Below are 27,467 nucleotides of genomic sequence, written 5' to 3'. Positions count from 1 at the left end.
CATAAAAATAGATGCATATACGGCACAAGAAATATATATATATAAGGCGTTACAGGCCATGCATGCCAAAAACGGCATAATACTCTATAAAAATGACGCAAAACTAATATTTTCATTGAGGCCAGATGGACACACAGTACCCAGTGTGTATATCCATCTGGCCTCAAGTTTGGCCAATATCCTGCTGATCTCACCACCCCTTATCCCCAAGTCAATTTGATCGATACCTTCCACCTTTAGTAGACCACTATTGCAAGAATGGAATTTAAAAAAATGTCTTGGAAGGGTTTTTAGGCCTTCAATGTCAGTCGCATTACGCGCAGCTTCAATCCCCAATATATGCTCACGAGTACGTACCTTCAACTGACGCGTCGTGAGTCCAATATAGATCTTAGGACAAGGACATGTCGCATAATATATAACTGCCCTAGAGTTGCCTGTTATATATTTCCGTATTTGATAGGTTTTAAGATTATTAGCGTCAGTGAAGGTACTCTCTCGGCATATATTGGGGCATGCGACACACCCTCCACAAGGGAAGCATCCCAATTTCACATTGGGTTTAAAATTTCCCAAAAATGTTGGATCTCTCCTATTACTCACGTAGTGGCTACGGATCAAATGATCCCGAAGGTTTTTATTTCTGCGCATGGTAATCGATATCTTCTCGGGGATAATTTTGTTAAGGGTGGGGTCAGCTTGGAGTATGGGCCATGCCTTCTCCAGGCAATCACGTATAGATGGAATCTGTGCACAATAATTAGTCACAAAGCGAATTTTGTCACTCGATTCAGATTTCGGTTGGGAATATAATAGTGAATTCCTAGATGAATATTTGGCTGTGTGGTATGCTTTTTTTACAACTCTCCCACTGTACCCTCGCTCTCTAAATCTTGCCATGAGATTATGAGCCTGTTGTTCAAAATCCACATCAGTCGAGCAGATCCTCCTAAGCCGGAGAAACTGCCTGACCGGTACCGATCTGATCATGAATTGGGGATGAGCAGAAGATGCATGGAGGAGCATATTAGTTGAAGTTGGTTTACGATATAAATTGGACTGTAGGAAACCGTCATCATCCTTCTTTATCAATACATCCAGGAACTCAATCTGTTCAAAAGACCACTTGAACGTGATGTTGATGTTGCGTCCCCCCGAATCTATTCCCTGCATAAATAAATTAAGTTCCTCAACCGACCCCTGCCAGATCATGAAGATATCGTCGATGTACCGCTCCCAAAAGAGGACGCGGTCCATCAACGGCTGTCGATCTAACAGGAGGAGGTCCCTCTCCCACAGCCCCAGGAATAAATTATCATATGAGGGGGCAAAAGCCGCCCCCATTGCAGTACCCTGGAGCTGTAGATAGAAGGAACCCATAAAAATAAAAAAATTATGTGTAAGGGAGAATTCGAGGAGACGCAACACCAACACACGAAAATCCTGGGGCATATCAGCCATATCCAAATAGAATTTGGTAGCTTCAATGCCATCCTTATGGATGATACTGGTGTATAGTGACTCGACGTCTCCTGTCACCAGTATCGTGTCATTACCTACATATAAGCCGTCAATCTTCCTAAGGAAGTCACCGGTATCCTTGATGTATGATGGTAAACTTTCAACCATCGGCTGAAGAATGGAATCAATCCAACGGTTCACTTTTTCAAGGAAGTTGCCACACCCCGATATAATAGGTCTTCCTGGGGGTATGGAGGCATTTTTGTGCACTTTAGGCAGTAGGTAAAAAGTGGCAATTGTTGGTTCTGCCACCAGTAGCGCCGACGCCAGCCCCCTGTCGACAACACCGCCATCTGCTGCCTCACCAATGATTTTTTTAAGTTGTAATGCAAATGAAGAGAGGGGATTGAAAGTCATTTTTTTGTAACATATTTCATTTTTCAATTGTTTAAATGCCTCTCTCTCATACATTTTGGTGGGCCAGATGACGATGTTGCCGCCCTTGTCTGCTGGCTTCAGCACCACTCCTGGAAGTTCCTTAAGTTCCTGGAGTCTCGGACATTCAGCTCTTGATAGATTATCCTTCCTTATTGTAGGAGAGATTTTCTCCAATTCCTTAGTAACTACTTTAACAAAGAGTTCTACATTGGCACATGTTGCCAACGGAAGGAATTTTTTGGAACGAGGTTTGATGGAGGAAGGGATCTTACCGCTAATCTCAGTGTCATGTTCTTCAGCCAGTTCCTGAAGTATATTTATCGCGGTTTGTTCCTCTGCTGTGGGAAATAAAGAATGTAATGTGTCATCAAAAAAATGTTTTTTAAAAATAATTGACCTTGCGAATATATGCAGGTCTTTGATGACAGAGAACAAATCAATATTTGCAGCAGGAGAAAAGGATAATCCTCTTTCCAACAATTGCAAATCAGTACTGGATAGTTGGTACGAACTTAAATTGATTACCTTATTATCTGCTTTACGATATCCGGATCTATTTTTATAATTAAAGAATTTGCGGTTTGATCGATTTCCTCCGTCCAATTTCGCCCCAGAGCGTGTAGTGACTCCAGACATAGAATTATCGGAAATGTCACTTGTTGTTGTCAAAGAGGATTGTGACGATGTCCTACTAGGTCCCGAGATACCATCATTGGGTCTCCTCCATGCATATACCAATTTCTTTTGAAAATTGCCTTGGTCTCTATTCAATTTAGAGGCCTGAGTGGAATGTATCTTTTTAACCACCTGCTCAAGTTTTTTTATCGTTGTAGGGAATTTGGTGAGTGGTCATGTAGGGAAATGTGCTGCAGCGAATTATATTTCAATTTATGCATCGAAAATATATTTATTTAATTTAAAAAATCATTAACCTTTCTGTGCATACATAATCAGCATTGTATAAGTATGGATTTTCATGTTTAGTTTCTGCAGTAATATATTCACATGCCCTCTTCCTATGTAGGTGAACACCGATGCTCAGCTTGCAGACTGGTCAAAAGAAATAAAAGGACCTACTCTACTTCATACAAAGACGCTGGAAAACTGGTTGTTGCTTTACAGTAGAAGAAACTATGATGCTGCCAATGCTCTTACACAAAACCTTTTCAAGGTGTCTCAACAACTAGGAATAAGAATGAACAAGGCAGTTTTGTAAGTGATAGCAATTTAATGTTTTAAGAGTTCTGAAATTATTTTTTAATTAAAATATAGTAAATTATGTACTGTATATGACAGCTAATGAGGAAAAAGTGAAATGAAGTCTACATAATTCATGTATCCAATTTTTTCCTAACATGTCATGAATAGTACTGGGTGAAGCTGTATAATGTGACATCAAAGTAATAATAATGAGTTAAAAGTGCTAAAGATTTAACATGAGGAATGTACCAAATACTTGCTGGGAAGAAGTCTTCCTCTAAATAATTACAAATTAGAGTATACACCTGCACCTTCTCATATCACAGTTGTAAAAAAAAAAACCACAGCTGATGCAGCAAGTGGTTGTGCAAACACCTGGCAAATACTGGAAAACCAAAAGAGGATGCTTAGCTTAAACACTGTGCTTTATGACTATTTAATATAAACAATGATGTCGTAAATAATATATGAATCATGTGAAAGATTGCTGCGTAAGCTAAGTTGGAGAAGTGCATGGCGGCTAAATATCAATTATCGATAATAAATAAAATAAAATTTATTAAAAAGTAACTACATATAAATAGCTGTGAGCTGTTCTTCATTACCAATTGCAGATAGCGGCAGGAATATAACAATTACAGATCTATTCAGAAAACTGCTTGTTAAGGCAAGCGGTCTAAGGCTACTTTCACACATCAGTTTTTTGCCATCAGGTTCAATCCGGAAAAAAACGGGTAAAACGGATCCGGTACCGCATCCGTTTTTTCCCCATAGACTTGCATTGTTACCGGATTGTACCGGATGGCTTTGCGTTGCATCCGTTTTTTTCCGGATGCGGCAAAATTAGTTAATGCGGCGGCCGGAGGCAACGTAGCTTGCAACGTTTTTTTGTCCGGCAAAAAAAACGCATCGCGCCGGATCCGGCGCGATACGGCGTGTTTTACAATAGAAGCCTATGGACGCCGGATCCGGCGTAATGCGGTAAAAAACGGATGCGGCCGCCGGATCCGTTTTTCTAAACTGAGCATGCTCCAATGTAATTAACAAAACGGATCCAGCCAAAAAACGGATGAAAAGGATGCAAAAAACGGATGCAAACCGTATCCACCGGATCCGTTTTTTAACGGATCCGGCATAACGGATCCGTTAAAAAACGGATCCGGTGGATACGGTTTTCACTTTTTTTTCAGGATCCGTTGGATCAGGAAAAAAAAGGACTGTGCCTGAATACAGAAAACTGATGTGTGAAAGTAGCCTAACAGGAATTGAATCCTCCAAGTTAATGGGATCTCCGGGAATATAAAAAAATGATTCTACTGGCCCTTCCGTTACAAACTATAAGCTAAGATGCGTATGGCTGTTCCCTATCCTCTCACTACCTGTAATTCAGTGTGACACTGAAGCTGCTCCCACTCACCCCTGAGACGTTACATCACACATCAGAGGGTGTGGTGCTCAATACTGTTGGTAACTGCCAGCCCCTTATAAAAATTGCTTCGATGCAGTTCGAGATCAGGGGATGTGGCCTGCTACATGCTGTTAGTAACAGCCAACGCCTTTTAATAGAAGAAGAAAAATATCCAGCTTCCGGAGTTGTAGTAAAACTATTGCAAAATTTTATTGAAGGGCGTCAAAATTAATGTGATGACAAGGACAAAAATAGGAAGCCCATATACGGCAAAAGGCTACGCGTTTCGAACGCTGCCTGCGTTCTTTGTCAAGCCTCAGTATATAAATATTAATATTAATTAATAATAAGCAATGTGTTGTACTGGTTAGCCGAAAGAGAGTATAATACTGTATCCACAAATGCAAATTGATAGAAATGCTATATAGTATGTACTGTACTATGCAATGGTATACTATATACAGTACATATGGACAGAAAATTACCTCCAGATCGAGTGCGGTGAAAGTATGGAACAGGAAATGTGCACGGTGGGAATTTGCTCTTATTGCAAAGCATTGCTCTTAAACCAAGTTACAAATTTGTAAAAAGCTTTGCTTGTCTTGCAAAACGCTTTCAAACCAAGTTACTCTTAATACAAGGTTCCACTGTAGTTGTGTACACTTTATGCATGTGTATTATTATTCTAATTGGTATATATAGCTGTGAACATGTACACAATATACAGTGGGAAAAATAAGTGTTTGATACACTGGCAATTATGAAAGTTTTCCCATCTACAACAAATGGAGAGGTTTGTAATTTTTATCGTAGATACCCTTCAACTGTGACAGACAGAATCCCCCCCCAAAATCCAGAAAATCACCATGTATAATTTTTAAATAATTAATTTGCATTACATTGATCACTTAGGCTGCTTTCACACCTCCGGTTTCTGCAATGCGGCACAATACGGCACTTTGCAGGAAAATCGCAACCGTTTTTTTTTTGCTGCCGGTTGCGGTTTTTTCTGCATAGACTTTAATTAGTGCCGCATTGTGCCGCATGGGCTCGCGTTCGGTCCGGTTTTTGCCGCATGCAGCAGATTTAGCCGATGCGCCGGCCGGATGGAACGTTGCCTGGCACGTTTTTTCGTGCGGCAAAAAAAAAAAACCGCATCGCGCCGCATTCGGCCGATGCGGCGCATTTTTCAATGCATGCCTATGGCGGCCGGATGCGGCGCGATGCGGCAATAACCGCATCCGGACGCCGCATGCGGTTTTTGCCACTGCGCATGCTCAGTAGCATGCCGCAAGCGGCAAAAACCGGACTGGCCGCAAAGGAAAAACTTATGCAAAGGATGCGGTGTGTTCACCGCATCCGTTGCATAGCTTGCACAGCCGGATTGAGCCACAGAGCTCAAGCCGGATGTGTGAAAGCAGCCTTATCAACCAGCAAGAATTCTGGCTCTCACACACTGGTTTGTTTATTTATTTTAAATTAAAAAGTCCTTCTACTCTGCACTCATTAGTTGTATTATTGCACCTGTTTGAACTCATTAACTGTATTAAATGACACCTGTCCACACACTTGATCAATCACACTCTAACCTTTCCACCACGACCAAGACCAAAGAGCTGTCTAAGGACACCAGAGACAAAATTGTAGACCTACAGAAGGATGGGATGGGTTTCAGGATAATAGTTAAACAGCTTTGTGAGCTGTTGGTGCAAATGGAAGAATCACAAGATGATTATCAGGCTTACTTTTGTTTGGGTCTCCATGTAAGTTCTCGCCTAGTGAGTTAATGATTATTCTGAGAAATGTTAGGAATCAGCCCAGAACTACACTGGAGGACCTGGTCAGTAACCTGCAGAGAGCTGGGACCGCAGTCTCAAAGATTACAGTTAGTAACATGAGACCCCCTGTTGACGGTAGCACATTTCCAGGCCCATTAGAAGTTCACCATTGACCATCTGGATGATCCAGAGGAGGCATTGGAGAAGGTCATGTGGTCAGATGAGAAACTGCACCATATTGAAGGGAGGATAGATGGCGTCATGCATCGTGAGACTTTGGCCAACAACCTCCTTCCCTCAGTAAAAGCATTGAACATGGACCGTGGCTGTGTCTTCCAGAGTGTGACAATGACCAGAAACACACAGCGAGGGCAAATAAGGAGTGGCTCTGTAAGAAGCATTTCAAGGTCCCAATAAAAAATCTTTGCAGGGAGCTAAAACTCAATGTTGCCTGACAGCCCCAAAACCTGAAATATCTGGTGAAGATCCATATGGAGGAATGGGCCAAAATTCCTGTTGCAGTGTGTGCAAACTTGGTCATGACCTACAAGAAACGTCTGACCTCTACAATTGCAAGCAAAGGTTTCTGTACCAAATATTAAGTTGTGTTTTTCTATTGTATCAAATACTTATTTCATGCAAAAAAAAAGTGCAAAATAATTATTTAATAGTCATGCAAAGTGATTTTCTTCATCGTTCCTTATGGGAGACCCAGACCATGGGTGTATAGCTTCTGCCTCCGGAGGACACACAAAGTACTACACTAAAAAGTGTAGCTCCTCCCTCCTAGCATATACACCCCTGGATAACCAAATATAGCCAGTTCAATGCTTTGTGTTCAGGAGGCACACATCCACATTCATGCATTCTCATCTGATTTTCATTTTAAAGAGTTTGAAGAAAAGCGGGTCCAAGCCTGGACTCCCGGCATGTCCCTTCTCACCCCACTGTGTCGGCGGTGTTGTTAAGGTTGATTTCAAGGCTGGAGCCTTACATGCCGCGCTCCTTCACCATCCCTCGGGCTCTGGCTTGAAGTGGGAGCCAGCACGGTTCTCACTGCTTTTGCAGGAGACCGGTCTCCATCCGCAGCCCTTTTCAGGACCCTGCCGGACGGAGCACTCATCCCTCAGGGAACTGGCCCTGCGTCTCACAAGCTAAGTATTGAGACGTTATTGTCAGGGGGGTCCCTTGTACTTTAATGTTGGGGAGAGTGTGTTTTGTACTATTTGTGACATTTCCGGCCGGTTCTCCGGTTTTCACCAGAGAACCTCGCCGAGGGTGCCTGAGCGCCGGCCGCATTGTAAAATTTAGGCCCCGGCTTCAGCTGCGGCCTAGTTTCGTTTTCACTGCCCCTGCATGTCAGTCATGCAGAGGGACAGTGCGGTGCCGCCCACCGGCCGTTCAGCTCAGGGGAGGACACTCCTCTCTGAGGAGATATTTCCCTCCCCTGTATATCCCCTTGGCCCTCCGGTTCCCGCTCTTGGGCTAGGTCCCGCCCCCCCTCCTCACTCCGGCGCCATTTTATCAGCGTTCTCACACTGATCGGCGCTGGCTGCTGCATCTCTGCAATCTGTCTGGGGGTCCGAGCTGTGGAATCCGGAGGGCACACAAAACGGTCTGGTAAGCCACAACCTCTGGTTGTGGACTTTCTTATACACTCTCTGGGGGTCATTCTGAAGGAGTGTATTCTTTACTGCAGAGCCTCCACCTCAGCAGCATGTCTCACACTAGGAGCAAGGCTGCAAGGCTGTACTCAATATGCACTGCATGTAAGCTCGTACTGCCTGAACCGAGCACATATCCTCATTGTGATGCCTGCTCTAACATGGTGGTGCCTCAGCCTGGAGTCTCCCCAGTGGTCCCTCCGGCTGCTCCGGCCCCGGTGGCTGAACCCCCGGCTTGGGTAGAAGTGTTTTCTAAATCTATCTCCCAGTCCTTCGCCGACTCCATGGGACAGCTGTCCCGGACTCTGCTGAGCATGCATCAGCCCCCTTCTCAGGGTGCCTCTGCTGCTTCGGCTCGCTCTGCAGAGCTCACAGAGGATTCTTCATCTGCTCCCAGACCCCGTCCTCCTAAGAGGAGATGCAGGGACCCCTCTCCTTCCTCGTCCCGCGACTCCGATTCACGAGCCGACCCGCAGAACGAGGAGGATATCTTTACTGGGGGCTCGGACGCTACCTCCATGTGCCCCATTGATCTGACCGAGGGTGACGCAGATGTGAGTGACTTGATTGCGTCCATTAATTCTGTACTGGACCTCAATCCGCCAGCATCAGAGGAGCAACCCTCTCTGGCAGAAAAGCACCAGTTTACCTTGCCTAAGAGAACAAGGAGTGTTTTCTTTAACCACTCCAGTTTTCAAGCCACTGTGTCCAAGCCCAGAGCCTGTCCTGACAAACCCTTTCCAAAGCGTGGTTCTGACGACCGTTATCCTTTTCCACCAGAGGTGGTCAAGGAGTGGGCTCACTCACCAAAGGTAGACCCTCTGGTGTCTAGACTCTCAGCCCGGACAGTTGTATCTGTGGCTGATGGCACCTCACTTAAGGATCCCACTTACCGCCAGGTTGACCTCCTGGCCAAGTCTGTCTATGAGGCGGCAGGGGCCAGGCTTCAGCCTTTTCAGCCTACGCCATGTCTGCCATGCTGGAGGCCTCTCACCGCACTGCGGTGGCCTCCGCTAATTCCCTCGCTATCCGCAGGATCTTGTGGCTTCGACAGTGGAGGGCAGATGCTTCCTCAAAGAAGTACCTTGCTGGGCTCCCATTTGCTGGGTCCAGGCTGTTCGGTGAACAACTGGATGAAATAATTAAGGAGGCTACTGGCGGGAAGAGTACTTCCTTGCCACAGACTAAAACCAGGAAACCTGTCCAGGGCAGGAACCAGTCGAGGTTTCGTTCCTTTTGTTCCTCTAACTGGTCGTCCTCTAAGCCCTCGGCCTCGTCCACTAACTCAGCCAAGGACCAGAAGCCCACCTGGCGCAAGAAGCCGCGTCCACAAAAGTCCGCAGGAGCTGCTGCCACCAAGGCAGCCTCCTCTTGACTATCTGGCCGAGCCAGCAACGTCCTTGGTCGGTGGCAGGCTCTCCCACTTTGGCGACGTGTGGTTTCAACACGTCTCCGATCAGTGGGTGCGGGATATCATCTCCCATGGCTACAGGATAGAGTTCTCTTCCAGCCCGCCAAACAGATTTTTTCTGTCAACTCCCCCCTGCTCCAAGGCCGCCGCCTTCTCTCAGGCCGTGGCATCCTTGCAGGCCAGCGGAGTGATTGTTCCGGTTCCCGCCAGGGAACGGTTCAGAGGTTTTTACTCATCTCTTCCTAGTCCCCAAAAAGGACGGTTCCTTCTGGCCCATCCTGGATCTCAAGCTTCTCAACAAGCATGTTCAGGTGCGGCATTTTCGCATGGAGTCTCTGTGATCAGTCATTGCCTCAATGACCCAAGGAGATTTCCTGGCATCCATCGACATCAGAGATGCCTATCTGCATGTGCCAATTGCAGTTTCACACCAGTGTTGGCTACATTTTGCAATCGGAGAGGAACATTTCCAATTCGTGGCTCTCCCCTTCGGGTTAGCCACGGCCCCTCGAGTATTTACCAAGGTCATGGCAGCAGTGGTTGCGGTTCTGCACCTCCAGGGGTTGGCAGTGACTCCTTACCTGGACGACCTTCTTGTCAAGACTTCATCCAGCGCAGACTGTCAGCGGAGTGTCTCGCTCACTCTCGCCACTCTTGTTCAATTTGGGTGGCTTGTCAATCTGCCCAAGTCCACTTTGACCCCGACCCAAGAACTCACGTACCTAGGGATGCAATTCGAGACTCTTCCAGCACTTGTCAAGCTGCCCTTAGTCAAACAGCAGTCCCTCCATCTGGCGGTGCGCTCTCTGTTGAGGCCCCGCCGTCATTCCATCAGGCACCTCATGCAGGTGCTGGGTCAGATGGTGGCGTCAATGGAAGCGGTTCCCTTTGCCCAGTTCCATCTGCGTCCTCTGCAGCTGGACATTCTCCGCTGTTGGGACAAGCGGACTTCTTCCTTGCACAGGTTGGTGGCTCTGTCGCCACAGACCAGGAGCTCTCTTCAGTGGTGGCTTCGGCCCCTCTCTCCGTCTCAGGGACGCTCCTTCCTGGCCCCGTCCTGGGTGATCCTCACCACGGATGCCAGTCTATCCGGCTGGGGAGCAGTATTTCTCCACCACCGAGCACAGGGCACTTGGACTCCGTCCGAATCAGCCCTCTCGATCAATGTGCTGGAAATCAGAGCTGTGCTCTTAGCTCTCGTAGCCTTTCACCACCTGTTGGCGGGCAAGCACATTCGAGTCCAGTCAGACAACGCGACAGCAGTTGCCTACATCAATCACCAGGGCGGGACTCGCAGCCGCCTGGCAATGTTGGAGGTTCAACGCATCCTTCAGTGGACAGAGGACTCCAAGTCCACCATATCCACAGTCCACATCCCAGGCGTAGAAAACTGGGAGGCAGATTATCTCAGCCGTCAAACCGTGGACAACGGCGAGTGGGCTCTGCATCCGGCAGTGTTCCGGTCGATCTGCCGCAAGTGGGGAACTCCGGAAGTGGATCTAATGGCATCCCGGCACAACAACAAGGTCCCGGTTTACGTGGCTCGCTCCCACGATCCTCAGGCCTTTGCAGCGGACGCGCTGGTTCAGGATTGGTCCCAGTTCCGTCTGTCTTACGTGTTTCCCCCTCTAGCTCTCTTGCCCAGAGTCCTGCGCAAGATCAGAATGGAGGGCCGTCGGGTCATACTCATTGCTCCAGACTGGCCCAGGCGAGCTTGGTACCCAGACCTGCTCCGTCTGTCCGTAGAGGTGCCGTGGCATATCCCGGACCGTCCAGACCTTCTCTCACAAGGTCTGTTTTTCCGCCAGAATTCTGCAGCTCTCAGATTGACGGCGTGGCTCTTGAGTCCTGGATCCTGACGGCTTCCGGCATTCCTCCCGAAGTCATCTCCACTATGACTCAGGCTCGGAAGTCTTCCTCGGCAAAAATTTACCACAGGACTTGGAGAATTTTCCTGTCCTGGTGTCGTTCTTCCGGCCATGCCCCTTGGCCTTTTGCCCTGCCGACCCTTCTGTCCTTCCTGCAGTCTGGTCTGCAGCTAGGACTATCCCTCAATTCCCTCAAGGGACAGGTCTCGGCTCTGTCAGTGTTGTTCCAGCGGCGTATCGCCCGGCTGCCTCAGGTGCGCACCTTCATTCAGGGCGCATCTCACATCATTCCGCCTTACCGGCGACCTCTGGATCCCTGGGACCTTAATCTGGTCCTCACGGCCTTGCAGAAACCCCCTTTTGAGCCACTTAGGGAGGTTTCTTTGTCTCTTCTTTCACAGAAAGTGGTCTTTCTAGTGGCCATAACTTCCCTCAGGAGAGTCTCTGATTTGGCTGCGCTCTCCTCGGAGTCACCTTTTTTGGTTTTTCACCAAGACAAGGTGGTTCTTCGTCCGTCTCCGGACTTTCTTCCTAAGGTGGTTCCACCTTAACCAGGATATTTCCCTGCCTTCCTTTTGTCCGGCTCCTGTTCATCGCTTTGAAAAAGCGTTGCATACTCTGGATCTGGTGCGGGCGCTCCGGATCTATGTGTCTGGCACCGCTGCTCTTAGGCGGTGCACCTCTCTTTTTGTGCTGACCACTGGTCGGCGTAAGGGCCTCTCGGCTTCTAAGCCGACCCTAGCTCGCTTGATTAGGTCGGCCATTTCCGATGCCTACCAGTGTTCTCAAGTGCCTTCCCCGCCGGGGATCAAGGCACACTCGACCAGAGCTGTCGGTGCCTCTTGGGATTTCAGGCACCAGGCTACGGCTCAGCAGGTCTGTCAGGCTGCCACTTGGTCCAATCTGCATAGCTTTTCGAAGCACTACCAAGTGCATGCTCATGCTTCGGCAGATGCGAGCTTGGGCAGGCGCATCCTTCAGGCGGCTGTCGCCCATTTGTGAAGTTAGGTTTCGCCTACTTCTCAGTTTTCTGTTTATTCCGACCCATGGACTGCTTTGGAACGTCCCATGGTCTGGGTCTCCCATAAGGAACGATGAAGAAAAAGAGAATTTTGCTTACTTACCGTAAATTCTTTTTCTTCTAGTTCCGACATGGGAGACCCAGCACCCTCCCTGATACAAATTACAGATCTCTCAATTCTTTATAGGTAGGAGAACTTTCAAAGTTGGCAGTGTATCAAATACTTATTTTTCCCACTGTATGTGTTAGTTAATATACTGTATAGATGTTAGATATTAATATGTTATAGCAGAAGCAAGTTAAAGAATTCCAGTCACAATTGAAATAATTATAGAATATAGCCACAGAAACCTAGATTCAGGCTGTGTTCAATCAAGTAATTTTTGCAGTATTTTTTTTTTCTATAGCCAAAACCTTCACTATTGGTGCTAAAAGCACTGCAGCAAAAATTCGGGCAAAAGCTGGGATTTAGCGCCATTTTTGGGTTCACTTTTCAGGCGTATTACATGTCTGATCTGTGTACAATACTTGTTCATAGTTTTATTTCACCAAAAACTTAGCATAGTTAATATGCTGCAAGTTTGCAGTTTCTCATTGTTTTCTAAGTCAGAAAAAAATGCTGAAAGAATTGACATGCTGCAGAATTTCAACAACACTGCAATCCTCAAATTCAGCTAAAAGAAAGCTGTGTGCATGAGATGTTTGAAATCTCATTGCTTTTATGGGTATTTTTAAACTCCGCTTTTTTTCTGTAGGAAAAAAAAAGATGCAAAAATGCAATTTGTGAACATAGCCTAAAAACATATATTGTGTGCATTGCTAGCTGAGCAAGATTAGGAAAAGAATGATGAAAAGAAGTTAAGTTTATGTTAGAAATTTCCAACGAAGCCAGTGGTGACACTAGAGAACTTCTGCTATTCAATTTTGTTGTTCTTTGTAATGAATTGTTGTAAATTACTTTATATTTTAATAGGATTGAAGTTGATGACAACACCGATGCGTATGTAAAAGTTTTGCATCAGAAGGTTCGACCTGACACGCAGATGGTAAGTTTATAATGTGGGTGTCACAATATAACAAGCAAATGATATTAAAAATTGCAGCATCTTTCAGATAATTGAACGTCTCATAATGTAAACATGCAGTTTATTATCTGATAAAAAAAACTGTCCATCTTTTCTATAGCAACCAGTAGATGGGATTATTTTTTTCAAGCCGTTACGGACTTTTCTCCCATTAACTGTTTCATGATCAGCATTACGTATTTTTTTTTTTTCAATCTTGTTATGATACACACAACTTATAGCGTTCTTACAGCACCTGTTCAGTGGATGTTTTCCGATGTGCCACCTTTTAAGGCCAAGTTCGCAGGATCTTATTAGAAATAGTCAGCTTCATCCAGAAAACAAGAACAATATTTTTTCTCACTTGTCATCCAAATAACATCCGTTTTTATACACCTGAATCTACTAATATCAGTCCATTTAAAGTTTTCTATGTTACAGAATTGCAATGAATGCTTAAAAAGATGAATGCTGTACTAGGATATCCAATTTTTTGGGACACCCATACACTTGAATGGGGAAGTTTCATCTGACACAGAAAAAACATGCTGCAATTTTCTTTCACACGCAAATTTAGCCTGTGAAGAAAAAAAAACAACTCATCTCCATTGTCTCATTGAATACCATTGGTCTGTGCCCCGTCAGTTTATTTCATGAACATCACTCGGAATTAAAATATGGTCGTGTGAACCTCCCATAACAGTGGTGCTTCAGAAAAAGATTACAGTATACAACCCTGACAGTCAAGTTGTTGCTAAAGGCATTGGTCATCAATCATTGATCGTAAAAGTTGCCCTCCGATCATTTAGCAACATACATCTTGGAAACGAACGTGTTTAGCTAGTTAGATTGCTTCCATCTCATCTGATTAGCTGATCAAAAAGCGATCAGAGGCATTATGCTTTACTATGGCTGATCAGTTTTGAAACCGTGAGGCACTGCAGTGTCGTGGGGGAATATTGTGAAAGTACCTTTTGTTTACATGTTTACACTTGGGTATGAGCAATTGAATACTGATTACACCAAAACTATTTAGGCTATGTACACACGCCGAGTATTTGGTTACAGAAATTTCTGCACCAAATCTGCATTTCCATGCATTTTCTATCCATTCTGGGGTGGAAAAATGCTGAAAGAATGGACTTGCTGCAGATTTATTTCTGCACCAAATTTGTAAGGGAAAAAAGCAACGTGTACTAAAAACTTCAAGAATCTCATTGACTTTGCTGGCATAAGGAGTTGCATGCAGTTTTGTGACAAAACAGAACTAACGCATCAAAAAACTCAGTGTGCACATAGCCTAATATGGAAAATAGAGAATTTTTTGTTGCTTCTTTTATGATCAGTTTTTTTAGTTTAGTCGAAGGCAGATACTTCAGTTATTTGGAAATAAGGATAAAGTTACCAGCAAGTCCTTTTATTATCTTATATGTACCTAAGCATCCCTAAGCTGTTCCTTTCTAACCACTCCACTCTAAAAGCAGCACCATTGATGGCTTCCACATGTTTTTCTGACTTAGGCTACTTTCACACATCAGTTTTTTCCCATCAGGTACAATCCGGAAAAAAACGGGTAAACCGGATCCGGTATCGCATCCGGTTTATCCCCATAGACTTGCATTGTAACCGGATTGTACCTGATGGCTTTGCGGTGCATCCGTTTTTTTCCGGATGCGGCAAAATTAATAAATGCGGCGGCCGGATAGAACGTTCCCTGCAACGTTTTTTGCTCCGGCAAAAAAAAAAAAAACGCATCGCGCCGCATCCGGCCGCTGCGGCGCATTTTCAATGGATGCCGGATGCGGCGCGATGCAGAAAAAACGCATCCGGCCGCCGCATGCGGTTTTTTTCCACTGCGCATGCTCAGTAGCCTGCCGCAACCGGAAAAAACCGGACCGGCCGCATGTAAAAACTTATGCAAAGGATGCGGTGTTTTCACCGCATCCGTTGCATAGGTTTCACAGCCGGATTGAGCCGCACGGCTCAAACCGGATGTGTGAAAGTAGCCTTACCCTCATCTTTCAGTTGTTGGCATGCTGCCTGTCCAGGCTCCTCTATTCTTAAGGGGGAGATATGTTGGCCCCAATATGAGCTGTTGAACACTTCCGACCAGGGGTGGGATTCACATTTTTAACAGGTTCTCTGTAAACCCCGCTCAGCTGAAAACCACACCCATTCTGTAACCACACCCATTTCTTTGTCGCTCCATTGGGAGACCCAGACAATTGGGTGTATAGCTACTGCCTCCGGAGGCCACACAAAGTATTACACTCAAAAGTGTAAACCCCTCCCCTCTGCTATACACCCTCCCGTGCATCACGGGCTCCTCAATTTTTATGCTTTGTGCGAAGGAGGCTGACATCCACGCATAGCTCCACATCTTAGTCAGCAGCAGCTGCTGACTAGGTCGGATGGAAGAAAAGAGGGCCCATATCAGGGCCCCCAGCATGCTCCCTTCTCACCCCACTCTTGTCGGCGGTGTTGTTAAGGTTGAGGTACCCATTGCGGGTACATAGGCAGGAGCCACATGCTGTTTTCCTTCCCCATCCCTTGATGGGCTCTGGGTGAAGTGGGATCCTAATCGGTCTCCAGGCACTGGGACCGTGCTCCCTCCGCAGCCCCTGGGGAATTTGCTGGACAGGAGCCGGGTATTATCAGGGACATGGCCCTGCTACTGTGAGGTACTCTGTGTCCCCGTGGGGACCGCGCATGGAGCGCTTGTGCCATACACACTGCAGCACTGCTGGGTGTGTTAGTGCGCCGGGGACTACCGCGCCGGCCGTGCTTATTTGCCGGCCGCGCTTATAACTTTAGTCCCCGGCTTTTGCGGCCTAGTTTCGCTTATTCCCGGCCACAGGCCTGCCAGTCAGGGGAAGGGCGGGACGCTGCACAGGACGGCAGCACTGAGGGCTGGAGCATACTCTGTATCCTCCTCCCCCCTCACTCAGCACAGTGGGGCACTAGATTCCCGCACTTTCTAGGGCACGCCCACGGCCCCCTCCTCCCCACAGAACGCCGGCAGCCATTACTGTCAGCACTTCTGACGCTGGAGAGGAGAGACAACATCAGGGGGGCCCGGGCACGGATTCTGGTGATCACACAACCGCTGTGAGCGGTCGGTAAGCAGCACCTGTGGTGCTGGCCCCACTGAGTGCCGAAGTGTACATATATGTATATATATATGCTTGTTGTATGGTCGCACTGTTGATTTTTGGCTACTCCTAGAGAAGCATTACAGTCCAGCCCCGGGCACTGTTCAATCATTATACCACCCCCGGACCTGCCAGTCAGGAGGAAGGGCGGGACAGTCGGGCTGACGCCGACAGTGAGGGCCGGAGCACACTTCGCTGTCCTCCGCCCCCTCACTAATCACGCTACGGAACTGATCCCCTCAAGGACTCAGTGTCCCCTAGGGGACGGTGCAGAGAGCAACTTCACCTCAGACCTGGCGACTACCGCGCCGACCGCGCCTGCTTGCCGGCCGCGGTCTGTAACTTTAGTTCCCGGCTTTTGCGGCCTAGCGCCTTAAACTCCCGTCCCTGGCCCTGCCAGTCAGGGGGAAGGGCGGGACGGTCAGTCGGAGGCTAGCAGAGACGGCTGGAGCACACTTGGCTGTCCTCCGCCTCCCTCACGTTTCGCTCAGGGCACCAGATTCCCGCACTTTTGGGGTTACGCCAACGGCTCCCCCCTCCACTGTACACGCCGACAGCCATGTTTTCAGCAGCACATACTGCTTCAGGGTCGGTACACCAGGGGGCTTCTTCTCGATGCTGGGCCCCCTAGAGTGATGAACTGTATATGTGATACACTGTATATATGGCTATATAATGTTTGAATGCAGTTTCACTGGTTGAGCTTCGCCGGCGTTCCCAGTCCAGGCGGCAGGGACAGATTTACAGCTTTGCTGAGAAACTCTCTGGGTCATTTTCACTATCCATGTCTCAGACTATGGACAAATGGTCGGCTAAGAGACTAGGAGTTTGCAGTCCAGACCGGCCCCTTACACAGGCCCCGGGCACTGCGGGATCGCCCCAGGCCTCCCTCGGTCGGCGACGAAGCGTGTTCCTGGGGTGGCCTCTAGTTATTACGTGATAAACTCCAGCACGAACCGCAGTCCCAGTCCGGCTAAGCAGCCTTGCTTGGAATCTTCCCCGACTTCTAGGGTCTCAGCTTGAGGACCCTCTAGAGGATGGGGCGGAGGTCGCAACCCAGGACTCTGTCCGGACGTGGCTCTCAAGGCTCACAGATTCTGTCCAGAAGCACACCTTCCCGGACAAGCGTTTTACTGAACGCCTTATAACACACGTTGTCCCTTCCCCTCTGACGTTGTTAAGGTTTCGGCTCAGTGTCATAAGGTGCCCGCCAGTCTCGGACTGGCGGCTAGATCAGTAGTAGCAGTGGCTGGCGGGTCCACGCTCAAGAATGCCACGGACAGACAGATAGAACTCCTAATGGGATCCATCTATGAAGCCATAGGTGCGTCCGTTACCCCAGCCTTTGCAGGGGTGGGCACTCCAGGCTATCTCAGCTGCTCTGTCTCAGATCAATGCGGTCATCCTGTGCTCCGCAATTAGCGTCTTTGACGTCTCAGGCGGTGGTATTTTCATCCTCCACCGTGCACAGAGAACCTTTTCTGCATGGCGGTCCAGGTCAGGGGCGTGGTCCCCACATGTCCAAGACCGATGTAGGAGACATTCTGTCTTACGGTCACAGGATAGAGCTCAGTTCTCGTCCTCCGACTCGTTGCTTCACAGCATCTCCGTCCCCCGAGCGAGCCGATGCACGTTTCCAGTTGGGGAACACTCCGAAGGCAGGAGGAGTTGCGATCCTCGTTCCCCTTCAAGAACGTAGTCGCGGCTTTTTACTCCAGCTTGTTCGTGGTACCAGATAGGATGGATCACTCCGCCCCGTTCTGGACTTCACACGGCTCAACGGACTGAGAACCTGACGGTTCCGGATGGAATCTCTCCGCTTGCCATCACCTTTGATGGCCCAAGGAGGTTTCCTAACATCAATCGACATCAGGGATGCTTATTTCCACGTGCTGATTGTACCAGAATATCAGCGCTTCCTGCGCTTCGCCATAGGGAACGAACACCTTCAGTTCGTGGCACTAACTTTCGGCCTGGTGACAGCCCTACGGGCCTTCACCAAGGTCATGACAACGGTGGTAGCGGTCCTACTCTCTCAGGCAATCTGCTGGTCAAGGCCCCCTCTCGGATGGCATGCCAACACAGACTGAACATTGCTCTAGAGACTCTCCAGAGATTCGGGTGGTTCATCAATTTTTCCTAAAGTCAAAATTGACACCGTCCCAATCACTGCCATATCTCGGCATGGAGTTTTCATACTCTCTCAGCGATAGTGAAGCTTCCGCTGGACAAACAGCGTTCACTACAGACAGGGGTGCAATCGTTCCTTCGAGCCCAGTCACACCCTTGAGGCGCCTCATGCACTTCCTAGAAAAGTTGGTGGCAGCAATAGAGGCAGCTCCGTTTGCGCAGATTCATCTGCGCCCACTTTAATGGGACTTTCTCCGCAAATGGGACAGCAAATCGACGTCCCTCGACAAGAACGTTGCTCCTTCTCGGGCAGCCATGGCCTCCCTTCAGTGGTGGCTTCTTCCCACTCTTGTCGAAGAAAAAATCCTTCCTGCCCACATCCTGGGCTGTGGTCACGGCGGACGCGAGTCTGTCAGGGAGTCTTCCTCCACCACAGGGCTCAGGGTACATGGACTCAGCAGAGTCCTCCCTCCAGATCAATGTTCTGGAGATAAGGGCAGTGTTCTAGCCCTAATAGCGTTCCAGCCATGGCTGGAAGGCAGGCAGATCCGAATTCAGTCGGACAACGCCACGGCGGTGGCATACATCAACCACCAAGGCGGCACAAGCAGTCGGCAAGCCTTCCAGCAAGTCCGGCGGATTCTGCTGTGGTTGAAACCACAGCCTCCACCATCTCCACAGTTCACATCCCGGGCGTAGAAAACTGGGAAGCAGACTTTCTCAGTCGCCAGGGCATAGACGCAGGGGAATGGGCTCTTCGACCGGACGTGTTTCAAGAGATTGTTGCCGCTGGGGGAAGCCGGACGTCGACCTATTGGCGTCCCGGCACAACAACAAGGTCCCGGCATGCAGGGCACGTACTCAAGATCACAGAGCTCTGGCGGCAGACGCATTCTGAATTCTGCGGCCCTCAACCTGACTGCGTAGCCATTGAGTACTGGATCCTAGTGTCTTCAGGGTTATCTCAAGAGGTCATTGCCACTATGAGACAGGCCAAGAAACCAACGTCCGCCAAGATCTACCACAGAACGTGGAAGATCTTCTTATCCTGGTGCTCTGATCAGAGTTTTACTCTCTGGCCATTCGCCTTGCCCACTTTCTGTCCTTCCTTCAATCCGGAATGGAAAAGGGGTTGTCTCTCGGTTCCCTTAAGGGACAAGTTTCGGCGCTTTCTGTGTTTGTGTTTCAAAAGCGTCTAGCCAAACTCCCTCAGGTACGCACGTTCCTGCAGGGGGTTTGCCACATAGTCCCGCCTTACAAGCGTCGGCTAGAACCCTGGGATCGGAACAGGGTGATACCGGCTCTTCAGAATCCACCCTTCGAGCCAATGAGGGATATTCTCTTTCACGCCTTTCGCAGAGGGTGGTCTTCCTAGTGGCAGTCACGTCACTCCGCAGAGTGTCTGACATAGCAGCGCTGTCATGTAAAGTCCCCCTTCCTGGTGTTTCACCAGGACAAGCTGGTTCTGCATTCGGTTCTGGAATTTCTCCCGAAGGTGGTATCCTCTGTTCATCTCAATCAGGATATCTTCTTACCTCCTTTTTGTCTCATCCGGTTCACCAACGTGAAAAGGATTTGCACTTGTTAGGTCTGGTGAGAGCACTCAGACTCTACATTTCTTGTACGGCGCCCCGGCGCCGCTCGGATGCGCTCTTGTCCTTGTCACTGACCAGCGTAAAGGGTCGCAAGCTCCCAAGTCAACTTGGCTCGGTGGATCAAGGAACCAATTCTTGAAGCCTACCGTTCTGCTGGGCTTCCGGTTCCTTCAAGGCTGAAGGCCCATTCTCCCAGAGCCGTGGGTGCGTCCTGGGCGTTGCTGCACCAGGCTACGGCTCAGCAGGTGTGTCAGGCGACTACCTGGTTGAGTCTGCACGCTTTCACGGAGCACTATCTAGTGCATACCTACGCTCGGCAGATGCCAGCTTAGGTAGGCGAGTCCTTCAGGCGGCGGTTGCCCACCTGTAGGAAGGGGCCGTTTTACAGCTCTATTACGAGGTATTCTTTTACCCACCCAGGGACTGCTTTTGGACGTCCCAATTGTCTGGGTCTCCCAATGGAGCGACAAAGAAGAAGGGAATTTTGTTTACTTACCGTAAATTCCTTTTCTTCTAGCTCCAATTGGGAGACCCAGCACCCGCCCCTGTTCCCTTCGGGCTGTTATTCTTTGCATGTTGTTCAGATTGAATTGTTCTTGGTCATGGTTTCAGTTCTCCGAACATCCTTCGGATTGAATTTACCTTAGACCAATTTATAAGTTTCCTCCTTCCCGCTTTTGCACCAAAACTGAGGAGCCCGTGATGCACGGGAGGGTGTATAGCAGAGGGGAGGGGTTTACACTTTTGAGTGTAATACTTTGTGTGGCCTCCGGAGGCAGTAGCTATACACCCAATTGTATGGGTCTCCCAATTGGAGCTAGAAGAAAAGGAATTTACGGTAAGTAAACAAAATTCCCTTCTTTGTTAGTAACACCAACTTTCACACACTTTCCCTAACAAAAAATATAAGTAATTTAAAGTAAAATCTCTATCCCCTTCTTACCTTCCTATACCTTCACTCTCCTGTCCAGTACCAGTTGTTCCAGTCACTATCAGTCATATTGTATTAAACGGTTTTTCTACAATTTAAAAATTATTACTAAAGGAGCCCTGCTAAAATTGGAACGGACGACCTTACCCATACAGATATCATCCCATGTGGCTGCTTTTCCAGTGTAGATCCCATCCCATGTGGCTCCCTTCCCCCTACAGATCCCATCCCATGTGGTCTCTTTCCCCTGCAGAATTAATCCCATGTGGCTCCTTTCCCGCTACAGATTCCATCCCATTATGGCCTCTTTCCCTTGCAGATCCCATCCCATTATGGCCTCTTCCCCCTGCAGATCCCATCATGGCTTCTTTCCCCTGCAGATCACATCATGGCCTCTTTCCCCAGCAGATCTCATCCCATGTGCTCTTTTTTCCCTGCAGATCCTGTCCCATATGGCTCATTTTCCCATATAGTTCCCATCTTATGCGGCTCCTCTCCCCTGCAGATCTCATCCCAAGTGGCTCCTTTTCCCATATAGTTTCCGTCTTATTTGGTCTTCTCTCCCCTGCAGATCTCGTCCCATGTGGCTCCTTTTCTTATATAGTTCCCATCTTATGCGGTCTTCTCTCCCCTGCAGATCTCGTCCCATGTGGCTCCTTTTCTTATATAGTTCCCATCTTATGCGGCTCCTCTCCCCTGCAGATTCTTGTCTCCCTGCATCTTCGGCTCACTGAGCGCTTACCTGCTCCAAGCACCGGCGGCCTCTCCTCTGTCTTCCATCCTCCTCTGCGCGACACTCTGCAGGAACACTGACGCTGCCAGGGAGCAGCAACCTCCCCACGCTGCCAGGTCAGGGAGCAGACAGGTCGGGGATTACTTTGTGTTAGTGTCTTAAAGACACTAACACAAGTGAATACAGAGAACTGGAGCTGTTTCTTGCCAGTTTGGGGAATCGGCTGTTATTTTAACAACCAGTTCGCCCGTACCGGCTGAATCCCACCCCTACTTCCGACCAAATAATGTTTCATGGCTGTACCAACTAATTTATTCTCTCCAGATCGTCTCCGAGGGAAACATGATTTGACATCTGTCTGAGGACGATGTACGTTACTTGAGCTTCATGAATCTGCTCTATCCTGATGTTATCCTGAGCTATTAAAGGAATTGTCCACTAGTAGGGCAACCTCATCTAATTCCACATGTTTGACTCTATGAAACTAAAAAAAGCTAAAACTCACCTCCAGTTTCAGTGGCGTTGCAGTTGTGTCATCACTCGCTCTCCCAGGGCTCGTATGAGGTTGCTGTCATAATTCAGCTAGGGTACTTTGCACGCTGCGACATCGCTAGCGATCTCATTAGCGATGTGAAATTTTAGATCGCAAGTGCGATCCTTCGAGATCGCACATGCCTAAAATGACCTATGTGCGATCCCGAAAGATCGCACTTGCGATCTAGAATTTCACATCGCTAACGAGACCGCTAGCGATGTTGCAACGTGCAAAGTAGCCGTAAGAGTTGCTGGTGGCCATTCAATTCCTCTTCACTACTTACAAGCAAAAGGGTAACACTATTTAGAACTTTTGACTTTCAGGTTCCATATCTCACCATCTTTGAGCATGAGACTACCTTTATTGTATACACTATCATGTTGGTTATCTCATACATAAATTGTACTTGCAACTATTTAGCATATGATTAGTTATGCAGATTCTTGTAATGTTACTGTTTTTCTTCCTGTATACTATAAATTACAACCTGTTCTCACATTCCCTAGTAGCTCAGTGTTTTATCAGGTTGGTTCCCAAGGAAAGGGTTACTGGTTTAAATCTAGGAGCAGCAAGGAAGATTACCTAGAAAAGAGAAACAGCATCATCTAGCTCTTCCACAGCGGTCTCTCGGCCAAGAAAATTGCCAAACTGCATCATGTGAGTGCCATGACAGTTGGAAGAATACGAAATAAAGTCCATCCATTCAAAAAGTGGACATCAAGGCAAAATATCAGTCAACAAGTCAGCTAATCACAAGGTCAGTCCATTCTGGCGCGGCAAACACGGCGGTGGAGGTGGCTTGTATGCTTCGTTATAGTGAAATCACAGGCGTCCATGCAAGCACCATGGGTACGTATGTTACCCAAGTCTGGAATGGTGGCCTGATAAGAAGTGAAGAAGCCTCAACTTCAATATCATCATAAGAAGCCATCGGCTCATATTTGCAATGAAGTGTGAAAACTGAACAGTAGATTGGAAACAGGAGATTTGAAATGATGAGATGAAAGTCTATATATATATACATATATATATATATATATATATATATATATATATATATATATATATAATCTATCTATCTATCTCTATATATATATATATATATATATATATATATATATATATATATATATATACTATATATATATAATATACTAGGCTCTCATGGGTGCAAATGGGTCTGTAAGAAACAATGGAAATAGGGGCTAAATGGATCAAGAATTTGCATGAACTGTCAAGTTCGGTAGAGGAAGCCTGATGCTATGTGGTTTTTTCATAGCCAAATGCATTGGATACTTGACAAGGCTTGATTGTATCCAAGACGAGTTGCTTCATACCCTCAAGTACTAGGAGTATGAAAAGGACGACATAGTGCATGCATTCAAATTGATGGAGAAATCATTCAGTGACAATGAATTAGAGGTGCTGGATTGGCACCCACAGTCCTCAGACTTAAACTCAAACATTTGTTTGCAGAGTTGAAGAAAAATCTGTGCACATACCCAAGTAATAACAAAGAAAGAAAAACACAAAATAGGTCAGTTGCAAATATACTATTTTACTGGTTAAAATTGGTGACAAAAAAGAGTTGTAGAACAAACCAGGTGTCACAACACATTAAAAAAAAAAACAGTTGCAGGACGTCCTGTTCCTGCGCTGAGATGTGAGGAGGGAGAAGGAGCAGCTCCATACAGCCCCTGCAATATACAGCGACTTACAGAAACAAATAGCACCCTAGACCAACATAGAGAGACTGCACTGAATTACCAGCTGTCAGTGCATGGATCGCTATCTCCTCAGAAGTGGAGGAACACCATTCAAGCCCAGAGCAGAGCAGAGGGAGGAGGGGGTGAGTGCAGATAACATGGCACCCACAGTGAGGAGGAAGGAGGGGGTGGAGGGAGAGTAACCACAAGGGCAGCTGCAGAAATGTGCAGGAGGCCAAGATAACAGTAGAATTCAGAGTATGCAGAGTGGTACAGAGACATTGCGCTTAGGGTAAAGATATGAGATGGATTACAAAAGGCTGGCAAAAGAAGTGGCAGATCATCTGACAGCAGAAATCAGGGAGGCAATAGCAACCTCGGTGAAGGAGGCTTTGGCTGCGCTGCAGGAGGATGTGGAGCACCATGATATGAGACTGACAGAGGTAGAGCAAAGAGTTTCTGATGCTGAAGAGAATCTGACAAGATTGGAGGGCAGGGGGGGCGTGGCCTGCACGCTGATGGCGACGGCTGCTTGAAGGAGAGCTCTGTGCTGACAGCAGGATAAACCGGCTCTTATCAGCTCACAGATAACAGGATTACCAGCTACAGGAGGTGTGAGTAACCCCAGCCCCCAGCTATGCCTAAGGGGAGACCTAAAAAAACTGGCACTCCAGCCAAACTGACAGACTTCTACCCCCTGGATAGGGATCTCACCTCACCAAGCAAGATGGCGCTGGCTTCCCACTCAGCTTCTTCCCACTCCTCACAAGGAGATACAGGCTGCTTGAGAGGCTGCACAGCCATTCCTCTGACAGAGGAAACAATGCAAGCTCTGCTGAAAACGCTGAGGGCTTCTCTGCAGGCTGATCTCAGAGAAATAGTAAGAGAGCTGAAGGAAGAGATCAGGTCTCTAGGTGATCGCACAGAGCATGTAGAAACTAAAATGGCTGAATTTGCAACATCACATAACAATCTGATAGATGCTAACACAGCTTTGGAAAAGGAGGTGGAGGCACTAAAACTTAAAATCAGTGATATAGAGGACAGATCCCGAAGAAATAACCTAAAAATCAGAGGGATTCCCTCATCAGTAGCAGATAAAGACCTCCAGGAATACTTCCACAAGTTTCTGCAGCTTATATTCCCTGGATGGGACACCAGAGACCTGATAGTGGACAGGATTCATAGAGTCCCTAAAGCCAAAGGCATAGATCCAGCTCTGCCTAAAGATGTCCTGGCTAGACTTCATTTCTATAAAACAAAAGAAGCTGTGCTGCACACACTGAGGAGAAATCCAGCCCTGCCAGACACTTTCATGAGACTAAAAATCTTCCCAGATCTTTCTGCTGCAACTCTTAATAAAAGAAGAGAATTTGCCCACCTTTCTAAACTCCTTAGAGATCAAGACATCAAGTACAAGTGGGGTTTTCCGGTGAAGATGATAATTTTCAAAGATGGAGGCACTCACATATGTCATACTCCTTCTCAGCTGGGCAAATTGCTGGATGACTGGGGAATAGCCCACCCACCAAACCCTGGTGGGCAGGAGAATCATAGAGGCCCTCCAGACAGGATTAACCCTGAATGGTCAGTAGCTTAGCTGGGACTCCTTCCTGCTTATGGCACCTGCTGTCCCTGCTCCTGTGACACGGGATGTCACGTAGCCCCCCTGATGTTCTCGCCTATGACGAGCGGTTATACACCGGGCACCCTACTCGGGGCAAACTGGTGTTGTTGGAATTTTTTTGTTTTTGTTCCTCTTCTCACAAATGTTCCTTAATTTTTTCTGGAAATTTCTCTCAATTCCTTGCTGGTCTAGCCCCTCTCATCCCTGATGGCGTTCCTAGGAATTCAAACCCCCCTGCGGCTCCAATATGAGAATTAAGATATTGTCTATTAATGTGAACGGACTCAACTCCCCAGCAAAAAGGTCAATGATGTGGAGAGAGGTGAAGGCATCTAACTGTGATATAGCGTGCATTCAGGAGACCCACCTTCTTTCCACAGATAATAAACGGCTACTTCATCCAAGGTTCCAACACACCTTTTTTGCTAATGACTCAAAAAAAAGAGGAGTGGCCATTTTAATAAAGAACTCAGTGGCCTTTGAATTGATAAATGTCAGTTATGGAGCGGATGGAAGATATATTATTTTGTCTTGTTATATCAACAGCGTCCCTTATACCTTGGCAACGGTCTACTCCCCAAATTCATCACAATTGACCTTTGCTAGAAAATTTTTCCAAGCATTCAAAGATACTGCCACAGGGGCAGAAATCATCTGTGGAGACTTTAATATACCTGTAATACGCTCCATGGATTGCTCCAACACCAGCATCCCACATGCTAAGGAACTTAAGCATCTCATCAATGAATTCCATTTTCATGACATCTGGAGATATTTGCACCCATCAGAAAGAGACTATACATTCTTCTCTTCCAGGCATCGCTCATACAGTAGAATTTATTTTTTTTTGGTCGACAGCAAATCTATAAGTAATTGTGTGGCAGCTGATATTGGTTTAATTACTTGGACAGATCATGCGCCGATCTCTTTGTCTGTTCAGGGTAGCTTTAATGTTTAAAATTCCCCTAGGTGGAGACTGAATACCAGCTTGCTTGGTAGGCAGAAGGTACATGATGAAGTAGAGTCAGTGTTAACAGAATATTTTAAACTTAATAATAATGGGGAAATTTCTGACGAGACCCTGTGGGCTGCTCATAAAGCAGTAGTCAGAGGGCAGCTCATAAAAATAGCCTCCATCCAAAAAAGGAAAAAAGACACAGATATTAAATATATATTAACCCGTATTCATCACCTTGAATCCCTGAATAAAGCCAAAGCATCCCCTAACTTGACTAAAGAAATTGTAACCCATAGATTCCAATTAAGATCCCTACTCCTGCAAAAATACGAACATAATCTTAAAAAAAATAGATCGACATTTTATGCTATGGGGGATAGAGCGGGGTCCTTATTGGCAAGAAGGACGAAAAAACGTGAGATCCAATCTAAAATAGAATTCCTGAGGGACCCAAACGGAACAATCACTAGACATCCCATTGAAATAGCAGAAGCATTTGCGAAATACTATGAGGCCCTGTATAATCTAAAATATGATTCCAATACGTCACAGCCGACTCAAGTGGATATACAGGGTTTCCTAGACACCCTGGATCTTCCCCAGGTCTCAGATGAGCAATTAGAGGAACTTAATCTTCCCTTTACTACACAGGAAATCCTAGGTGCCATCAAAATGACTAAGTCTAACTCTGCCCCGGGCCCCGATGGGCTGCCATACGAATATTACAAACAATTTACATCCACTCTGTCCCCCTTTATGTCAAAAACCTTAAATTTTTGGCAAAATA

The 27,467-nt window shown here is 47.1% G+C and overlaps 1 protein-coding gene across 1 annotated transcript in view; it reads left to right on the top strand.

The window, feature by feature from the left end:
• PIWIL1 (piwi like RNA-mediated gene silencing 1) overlaps window positions 1-27,467 on the top strand; it is a 231,895-nt gene that overhangs the window by 96,884 nt on the left and 107,544 nt on the right. Inside the window, exons 6-7 of the mRNA XM_075323064.1 lie at window positions 2,924-3,111; window positions 13,223-13,295. Coding sequence (XP_075179179.1) covers window positions 2,924-3,111; window positions 13,223-13,295 — 261 coding nt within the window. The remainder of the gene's footprint in view (window positions 1-2,923; window positions 3,112-13,222; window positions 13,296-27,467) is intronic.

This window comes from Anomaloglossus baeobatrachus, chromosome 1 (genome assembly GCF_048569485.1).
Source record: "Anomaloglossus baeobatrachus isolate aAnoBae1 chromosome 1, aAnoBae1.hap1, whole genome shotgun sequence".
Lineage (NCBI taxonomy): Eukaryota > Metazoa > Chordata > Amphibia > Anura > Aromobatidae > Anomaloglossus > Anomaloglossus baeobatrachus.
This window is presented reverse-complemented; position numbering and strand designations above follow the sequence as displayed.